The following is a 10401-nucleotide window of genomic DNA, read 5'->3' as shown; positions in this document are numbered from 1 at the left end:
GGAGGGAGAAGCTGGGTTGGGAAGGTGAAGAGGGATGAGTGGTCTGGGGGCTGCGATGGTGATGGGGAAGGGCTGCGGTGGTGGTGGGAGGAGAGGGAGGTGGGTCGCGGAGGGGGAAAGGTTTCTGGGTTTGTTTGCAGGGGTGGGGGGTTTCAATTTGTTTTTTTTTTTAAAGGATAAATTATTATAATATTTTAAATGAATAAAAAATTAATTTTTTTGCCACATGACACAACTGTGGCAGCCACGTCAGCTTTTAACGGATCAATGGATGTAAAATGTAACGGAGGTATTATATTGAAATAAAATAATAGTTGAGATATGAAAGTGAAATGTTTTGAATATGTTGCATGTGATTGTACTAGACTCCAAACCTGAGGGAGTACAGTGTAATTTACTCAAGAAATTATTTGGATTTAAATAAAATTTCCTAAATTAAAATTGAAAAAGTCCACGTGTCATGGATTCGTGTCACCGCGACAGGCCTCTCAACAAAATAAAGAGACCAACAACGTACATCATTAACTAGCGAAAAAAACAAAAAAAACCACGTATATTTACAGGCGCAGTTTAGCACGACGCGCCATGTCAGCAACCGGTTACTATAGCAAGTGCTCGACACGTGTCGGTCAATACCATCCTTAGGGCTTGGAGGGTCAGCGTGCGTGGGGTTGAAGCAGCAGCTGCTTCTTCTTTCGTATTTTGTTTTGTTTGTCCTGTCTCTCGCTTCCCCCGGACCTTTGGGCGATAAACTTCAGAATTCCATTTTTGTCCTCGTCTCTTCTCCCCGTCTCTCCTATCTGTCGCACGTTATGGACGGTGCTTAATTTTAATGGCTGCTGCAAAACCCTAGCCGCTTTCTACTGTCAAAACGACAGGACCTGTGAGTTCATCTTCATCATTTCTCAATTTTATGTGCAATTTCATTGTTTGAGCGCTGAAAATTTTGGACATTGATGTATTCTTTTGTTCAATTTTTTGATTAATTTCGAATTTTGTTCCAATTCAATTTTCTTTTGATCCCTGTTTGGTTCCCGAGAAAATTGAGGGCGGGGAAGGGGGTGGGAAATGTAAAAATGTTGGTTAACTTTGCCCGTCAATTGTGCTGATCGTATTTTTGTGTTTTCAATGTGCCCACCAAACAAAACAAGTTGTGTGGATTGTTTCTGAAACTTAGTTGTATGTGTTGAAACTGTGAACTTTCAGGTCGTGGTTGTGATTTGAAGGGCGTCTGAGTTTTCTTTGGATGGATCGGTTTTGGAGATAACTGGATTTTCGTAAGGAGCGTTCAAGTTTGAACGAAGATTAGAGTTAGAATTGGGCATATATTGCTCGTCCTTGTTCAGAATGGCAGAAGACGGCCTACGAATTGGCCGGCTTTCTTCTGGTCTAGCTGTGTTATTGAATGGCGAAGGCAGTAAAGAGAACTCGTCGAAAACCCATCTTGTTTCAAATTGTGATGATTTTGGCCATCAATCGGTGGAGCGTACCTTAGAGTATGTTCTTGGTCTCCCTAATAAATCTGTTGGTCCGCTGGCCAGTCCAATTGACAGCAATCTAGTTCGTCGTTTGATACAGAGTGAATTCTCTAAATTGCATGCAAGTTCAAGTGTGTTTAGAAACAGAGATGGAGTTTGTATTTCTGGAGATGGCTGTGCGCCCCACATCATTGGTCTTGATGAATCCAGTATTCGTGGTGATATTAGAGTTATGAAGCCACCTTTGCTTGTAGAGAGCTTGGCGATGTTCAGCAGTGCCAGGGCTAATGCTTTTGTGTGGAAAGGTAAATGGATGTATGAAGTTATTCTAGAAACTTCAGGTATTCAGCAGCTTGGTTGGGCAACTGTTTCTTGCCCTTTCACTGACCATAAGGGTGTAGGTGATGCTGACGATTCATATGCATTTGATGGGAGGAGGGTTAGAAAATGGAACAAGGAAGCTGAGCCTTATGGTCAGTCATGGGTTGTTGGTGATGCCATTGGCTGCTGCATAGATTTGGATTGTAATGAAATATCATTCTACAGAAATGGTGTCTCACTTGGGCCCGCATTTCATGGCATTCGTAAGATGGGACCAGGATCTGGATATTATCCTGCAGTTTCTCTGTCTCAGGGCGAAAGATGTGAATTAAATTTTGGGGCCCGCCCCTTTAGATTCCCCATTGAAAGCTATTTCCCCCTTCAAGCACCTCCATCCTTGGTTCCGTTTGCTACTCAGTTGCTGTATTGCTTGTCAAGGCTGTTGGGTATGCACTCGGTGGAGCAGGCAAATCACTCTTCTGTTCAGAAGTTGAGGATACTGAAGAGGTTTGTTTCACATGAAGAACTTTTTTATCCTGTTTCTCATGGTATATGTGAGGAATTTTTCTCAGTACTTGGAGCAGATGTGTGGAGCAGAGAGTACATTGCCTGGGGTCCATTTCTATCATTCATGATGGAAGTGTTCGGGTTGCAGATTCCACATGATTATTCAAGTTTAGATAGAGTTCTTGATGTCTTTCTAGAATTTGAAGGATCACATTTGTTGTTTGAACATTTCATAAATGCCTTGGCTTGTGCTTGCAAAACAGCTCTGCTGGTTCTAAAAGACTGCCCATGTTCAGGGTCGTACCCATACCTTGCACTGGCATGCCACATCCTGCGACAACAAGAACTTATGGTGCTTTGGTGGAAATCACCTGATTTTGAATTCCTTTTTGAAGGTTTCCTGTCACGGAAGAATCCAAACAAGCATGACCTTGAATCCATGATACCATCTGTTTCTTGGCCTGGTTCAAGTGAGGATGTGTCATATGAAAGTAGCATGTTGTTGACAACTAGAGCTTTATCTGAAGCTGTCAGTAAGGTAATAACATATTGAGCTAAAGAGCTTGATTTTATTTGATGCCATTGTTGAATTTATCTTGTTTGTATTGTCCATGTTGTATTGAGAACGTGAAATTTGGGCTAAGTGATGAATCTTTTAGAAAATATTAATCTTGATAAACTAGAGTGGAAGTATATGGAAACATTTGTCAGAGTGATTGAGCACGAAGTATTATGAATTTCACAATTTCCCCCGTGGATGATTTCAATTAGGTCAAGTCAGGCATATAAGTTAGTTTAGTGTTCAATAAAATTTAAAATCATATACATTGTCAGTACACATAAATGTCTTTCTATTATTTCTACCAGGAAACATACACACAAGATCCATTTGAAACTATGAGTAGGATTCTACGGTAATCCCATGAAACTTTTTATAATATATTTGAATTTTTTGAAATTTATGGTGCATGATATGTTTCTTGCTTTTTTTTAATTGAAGGTAAAGGCATATTTCATCGAAACAGGCCATGTTTGGGAACGAGTTGAGTTGATAAATATATAGATAAGGACATTTGTGCTTCGTAGGAAAAATTTAGTTTCATATTCCTGTATTCATATGAAAGTGTAATTCCATGCTTATTTCTTTGGGAAAAAGATCCATACTTATTTATTTGAGAAAAATATCCATGCTTATTTCCTTGTACAAAAAGTCCATGATTTTGTCATTTTTAGTTTAAAAATAAAAATTAAGCTTGGACCTTAGTGATGAATTTCCTTTTCTTGGTGTATGCTGTAAACTGAGTTTGGGGAGAACTGCTTTCTATTTGATGTGAAGTTAATTAATAAATATTTGAATTTTTTTAAATCGATCTATACAGTAATTGTTTGACATAATGAACAATATATAACATACGCAGCTTGTTTCATTGGGGTTTTCCTTGATCATAGTTATTTAGAGCTTATTATGGGGAACGTTCACATTGTGCACTTCCACACTAATTTTTAGCTGACAATACATATTATTATTCGCAGATTGAGGAGAAGCATAGGGATCTCTGTCGCTTGGTCATACAGTTTATACCACCTGTGACACCTCCCCAGTTTCCTGGTTCAGTGTTCAGAACTTTTTTACAGAACCTTATAATAAAGAATAGAGGGTCCGACCGCAATCTTCCACCTCCTGGAGTTTCAAGCAATTCTGTTCTGGTTTCTTTGTACACAGTCATACTTCATTTCTTATCCGAAGGGTTTGGCATGGGCGATATTTGCGGCTGGTTGAAAGGCACTGAAAATGGCCCTGATGTTGGTTTTCTTCATAGGGGTGGTCACCGAAGCTTTCCTGTAGGTCTATTTCTTAGAAATGATCCTCATCGAAATGACAGTTCTAGGCTTGGAGGGTCGTTTAGTCATCTTTCAAAATCATACCGGGCATATGATGAGGAAACAGAACTAATTCGGTGGGAGGAAGGCTGTATGGACGATGAAGAAACCAGAGTGACTCATTCAACTACAAAAAAACCATGTTGTTGCTCATGCTACAATGATGATTTTACAAGAATCTCAAAGTATCCAATTCGATACACAGCCAAAGGTTCTCGTGTCCATTGCAGTTCCATTCCAGAGAGATCTGCCCATGTTGCTACAGAATGCAGTACTGGAAGTTTGAATGATGAAATAGAAGATAAAGCTAGTTCTAGTTATCAATCTGAATCTGAATTTAGTTATCACCCAGTGCAGCATATGAGGTTTGTACCAAGGGAAAGTAATATGTCTTCAGCTACGCTCAGAGAAGAAGAACTTCTAGACGTTTTGCTGCTGTTGTATCATATAGGTCTTGCACCAAATTTTAAGCAGGTAAGGAGATAATGGGGTATGATTGTTCGTCTTTACAGAATACAGAATTTTGCTGATAAATGTTTTTGTTATCCTTAACCTAACGTGCTCAATATCAGTCTGATTGTGGTTGGCTTTAATAGGTTAACATTCTTAAAAAGATGAAAATTTGTTAAGGCTAAAATGCAGGAATTTTGATCTTCTATTTGTTGATTTGAATGGTAAACTGTTGTTTGGTTTTATCCTTTCTTGATTTAATTGTGGTCTTCTATTTCTCATTCTTTTATTCTGCTATTTTGTTGTGAGCTTTTATTTATCAATTATGATCATATGCCTCAAGGAAAAAGCTGCTATCCTGGTTGTATCCCCCTTGTTGTGAGTATTTGTGTGCGCTTGTATCCTGATTGTTATGAGATTTCTGAATTATTGAAACTCCTGGTTGCAGGCATCATATTACATGTCTCACCAGTCACAGTCAATATCCCTCATGGAAGAAGCTGATAAACAATTAAGAGAAAAAACTAGCAGTGAGCAGTTAAAGCATTTGAAAGAAGCTCGTAATGGTTATAGAGAAGAAGTTATTGATTGTGTCAGACAATGTGCTTGGTAAGATGACCTTGAAGATTAGCTTGTTTCCATAATTTGTATATGACTGTTTCATCAATTTTCATGCCTCCAAGTGTTCAGAAGATTTAACTGAATTTTGCCCCCCATTTTTCTGTTTAATATACATTGCATTATTTGTTAGTTTAATTTAACCATATTTATAGGTATACTGCTAAGTGGAGTCTTGAGAATGATCTCTGATAAAAGGACAACTAAACATGTCATTTAATTTATGCAATTTATTATGCACCCAAAAATATTATACATAAATTAGTTATATGCACACATTTACCTACATCTGTTTCCTTCATCACTCTGTCATGCCTTGCAGGTACCGTATTTCTCTATTTTCTCGATGGAAGCAAAGAGGAATGTATGCAACATGCATATGGACCGTCCAGTTGCTTTTGGTTCTTAGCAAAGTCGATCTACTGTTCCTTTATATCCCTGAATTTTATCTGGAAGCTCTTGTAAGTTAACTCTTTTTTAATTGAACATAACACAGTTTGATATGCAATGAATTGTCGTCATAAAAATATGTGAGCTTGCTTTTGAGTATGAATGCTTGTGTTTTCCTTCGTGATAGGAGAATATTTGTGTTTTCCCTTGTTTTTGTAATAAGCAGACTTTGGTGTTTGCACTTGTTTTATTGCATGTAATAAGGATAACCGTTTCATCAGTTTCTTTTTTAAATTATATCATTCAATGTTTCTCTGATGGTGACATTTGCATGTTACTGTAACTCTCAAGAAGAGTATCAGGTGGATGCAGTATGTGCTCACCCTTAGAGTAGTTCTGGAATTACATTAGGATACAACTGCTAGGGAATATTCTGAGACAGCAAGTTTTTAATTTTCTACAAATAAGTCAACCTCTGATTTTTTTATATGTGACAAATCTAAAAAAGAGAGAAAAAGTTCCTCTGCTTGTTAAAGTTTCTGGATATACTGGATTTAGCTGCAAATCGCAATGAGCTTTTGTGCCGGTTCTTCCGAAGCACTATATTTGGAATTATTCATTACTCTTCTATTTCCTTGCAGGTCGATTGCTTCCATGTATTGCGCAAAAGTGATCCTCCATTTGTACCTTCATCGATATTTATCAAGCAAGGCCTTGCTTCATTTGTATGTTTATTCTTTTAATGTTGTCTTTCCTACTTACTATTTTATGCTCTGCTCTGCTTGGGGTATAATGAAATATACAAAATGTAGGCCTCATGGATTTGAAAACGATAAATTATTTGGTTTAGATGTGATAGTTGAGCATTGAGATAATTTATATTTTGATTTACCTGAACAATATTATCTCATAAATTCAATATTTAAGCATGCCTATGAAGGAAAACAATGTCTTATGTGATTTTCCGCATGTTTGTTTTGGTTCATATAATTTGTAATCACACATCTTGTTCGTATAATTTTTTCATCTCAGCAAATAGTAGATCCTCTGAAATTTGGATCCAGTCATTGACAGGCCAAAACATGGCCTGACATGGCCTGGCAGGACTTAATGAAGATTATGAGTTATTTCTTTTGGATTGTTTGTTTTCCCTAGATTTTTGAGTGTCTTGTTTCCCAGGTCACTTTTGTGGTCACGCACTTCAACGATCCTCGAATATCGAGTGCAGATCTTAGGGATCTGCTTCTCCAATCAATCTCAGTCTTGGTACAGTACAAAGAGTATTTGTCTGTTTTTGAGAGTAATGAAGCAGCCACCCAGAGGATGCCTAAGGCATTGCTGTCAGCATTTGATAATAGATCCTGGATTCCTGTGACGAACATTCTTCTGCGTTTGTGCAAGGGATCTGGCTTTGGTTCTTCAAAGCATGGAGAATCGTCATCTTCATCTGTTGTCTTCCAGGTGAATGTCCTTCGTTGTCGCTTTAGGATTTTTATCGTATACTTTAATACAACTGAATAGGTTCTGATTTTTCTTTTACCTCTTAATCCATATAGAGATTGTTAGGAGAAACATGTATCAATGATGAGGAATTGTTCTCAGCTTTTCTCAATCGCCTATTTAACACTCTCAGCTGGACAATGACTGAATTCTCAATTTCTGTCAGAGAAATGCAAGAGAAGTACCAGGTATGGATAAATATTGTTGTTATGTTATACTTAGTTTTATCTCTGTTTTCTGGATATATATCTCTAAGCTTAAACACCTTGGTCCTCTTGAGAAGAAAGAGTTTCATGTGGTATTATATATAGGTATACACACATCGAAGGAAAATTTTTACATGTCTTAGGGCTTGTTTGGTGGAGTTTACAGAAAACTTTCAAACTTGTTTGGACGTTTGAGGAATGGAAATGGAAATCAGTTTTGGTGTTTTTGAATGAAATGCTGTATGGACGCTGTAACTTAGAACCAGTTTTGTATTTTCTGAAACCTTTTTCATAAAGTGAAAACGTATTTGGAAATGACCACTAAATGAAAACATGAATTCAAAGCATCCTTAGCATTAGAAATTCTTGTCCACTACAATTTCTGTGCATGATGCTAGGAATTCATATTAAAGAATACTTTTTATGTGCTTTTAGTTGCTGAAAAAAAAGTGTAGTGAAAAATCCAGTTCTGAAGATGGATAATACAACACAATTAAAGGCCCATAACAAATTAAGTGAAGCAAGTCTGTCTTTGTCTAGCTTGGACTGGCATGCGAATTCGTCTCTGCCTAGATCCAATGCCTTATCGACAAACCCTAGCCATGTATTTGGGCAACCCAAACCCTCAACTTGCACAAATCCTCTGGTGGAGCCTTGGTATGGGGTACTCTTTACTGGAACAAATCCTGAAGGGAAGAGATTACTCAAAACCATGGGCGCGATGCCCACAACCACAAGGCCACTCAAAGCCTTAATGTGGGTTGATAGGGCAGAATGAGTAATGAAAGGGGGAAGTGCTTTCTTGTTTGTACACATTATAAGTGAAGAAATAACTTTGGCAGAATAAAGAGTGAGTTTTTTTTCTTCATGTCTATAGTAGTTTTTGGAAGATAAAAAAGATAACCTCTGAACTGTAACTCGGTTTCCAAAATTTCTTGAAAGCAGAACCAAATATGTTCCTTACCAAATATTCAAAATCTCTTTGGGCAGAATAAATAACGAGGGCACATTTGTTAAAGCATACTTAATATTTTAAGTCACTGTTGTTTGAGACCCTCTTATTTGGATAAAATATGTATAATCAATATGCTTTTTTAATTTGGACCTTGTCTGAACTTTGGTTTATTTTTCTTAGTAGCAAAATAGAATATTGTTCTAGTTTTGGTTTTGGCTAATGAGATAATAATGGAAATAAATGGCCTAATATTTGACCAATTTGACTTGGCTATTTTATGTTCCAGTCTTTTTGTATTTACCCATCAGACTTCTTTTGTAATTTGGGAAAACATTTTTTGCAGGTATTAGAGTTCCAGCAAAAGAAATGCAGTGTCATATTTGATCTTTCATGCAATCTTGCAAGGCTTTTGGAGTTCTGTACCCACGCGATACCTCAAGCATTTCTGTTTGGAGCTGAAACAAACCTTCGAAGGTTGACTGAGTTGATTGTCTTTATTCTGAACCACATAACTTCAGCAGAAGATGCCGAGTTTTTTGACTTGTAAGATTCTATGCTTGCAAATGCACTCTACTATTGCTTTCCATTTTATCTTCTGAGATGATATATGCACTCCAAAAGTGAAGTCTCACACTTCTTTATGCCCTCACATTAAGGCATGCAAGAAAATTCTAGAGTGCAAACGAAGTCCTCCTCTATCTTCCAGAGTGTTTTCTTTTCCTCATTTATCTTTTGTCTCCTTTTTTATTTGATATGAATGATTGTGCTTTAACTGACATGCTGCATTGTACCGTAAAGGACGCATATTCATGTAAGGGGATTGGTATTAATTGCAAACTGTTTCATGAACTTCATTTCCTTATATGATTCCTAATGGTTTTCAGATTTATTTGGAATTTTCATTGTTAATTTTAGACTTTTGTAGCGTGGTCTACCTTTCCCATTGTTGGTTCTTATGACCTTGGCCTTGATAATGTGAACCTGGTCTGTTTACTTAGTTACCTTAACATTTATGGATTTTTTGGCAGGTTGCTGAGACGACATGGCCAATCTTTAGAAAAAGTAAACCGAGGGATGATATTGGCACCTCTTGTAGGAATTATCTTAAACTTGTTAAATGCCGGTGAGCATATGGAATGCAGGGAGCACAATGATGTTGTGAGCATCTTTGCAAGTATGGGTTGCCTTGACAGTTTTCAATGCAGATTCCAGTACCTATTGGATTACAACTGGGTTTGCTCCTCTCTCTCTCTCTCTAACAAGAAACAAATTCTTCTTAAAACTCCTTTTTTTTTGCTCCTTCGAAGCAAGTTCAGTTCAAGTGTAATGTTGACTGCTTGTGTACAATTGAACATCAATAACCACTATTAAAGCTCTACATTGGATTGTCCGCAAATCTTTCGTGTTTGCTGTCCTTGTTTATACTGTAGTTTGTTTATTTTTCAGGCTGGAACCTTTAGAGGCGATGCTTATCTTGTAAAACTTGCCCAGCTAGAGAATTTTCTGAGCCTCCTCAGCCGGAGCCAATCACAAGAAAATACAATATGCGAGGGAGAAACGGATGGGGATGATGGCATGTGCTGCATCTGTTATGCCCGTGAAGCAGATGCTCAGTTTTCACCTTGTTCCCACAGGTCATGTTATGGCTGCATAACCAGGCATCTTTTGAATTGCCACAGGTGCTTTTTTTGCAATGCAAGAGTCATGGACGTTGTCCGGATCAGCGAGAAGACGGGTTGAAAACATTGCTTTGTAGTCTTTTCTTTTTGGTTTGTGTTTTTGTCTCTCCTTCTAGTGATCCTTGAGGTAATCAGCAACCGATCAATCGCTGCTGCCTAAGCGACAGCCACAGATGGTTGTGACAAGGAAGAAAAAGTAGGAAGAGGGGAAGCGATGAAAGAAATATAGAAGATAAGTTACTTCCAATTTCTGCAGTTAGATTTATAATTATACAGCGTGTATATGATCGATTTCAGTTATTATAGTTAGGATCTGGAGATCATAGCGGGGGATGGTTGGTTAAGAATTTTGTAGAAGAGTTTAGAGGGCATTATTTTGTAAATATGAGATGTAAATGCAAAGGAAAATCTTTCGA

General features: G+C 37.6%; 1 protein-coding gene across 1 annotated transcript; it reads left to right on the top strand.

The window, feature by feature from the left end:
- Positions 1-666: 666 nt before the first annotated feature.
- LOC103405618 (E3 ubiquitin-protein ligase RKP) lies at positions 667-10401 on the top strand. Its single transcript, XM_008344632.4, has 11 exons — positions 667-883; positions 1207-2844; positions 3840-4661; positions 5086-5246; positions 5578-5716; positions 6287-6370; positions 6825-7106; positions 7202-7333; positions 8650-8849; positions 9335-9539; positions 9753-10401. The coding sequence occupies exons 2-11, from the start codon at positions 1348-1350 to the stop codon at positions 10044-10046; spliced, it is 3816 nt and encodes a 1271-aa protein (XP_008342854.3). The 5' UTR covers positions 667-883; positions 1207-1347; the 3' UTR covers positions 10047-10401.

The sequence above is a fragment of the Malus domestica genome, chromosome 15 (genome assembly GCF_042453785.1).
Source record: "Malus domestica chromosome 15, GDT2T_hap1".
NCBI lineage: Eukaryota > Viridiplantae > Streptophyta > Magnoliopsida > Rosales > Rosaceae > Malus > Malus domestica.
Note: the sequence above shows the minus strand (reverse complement) of the source record. Positions and strands in the feature narration are given on the sequence as shown.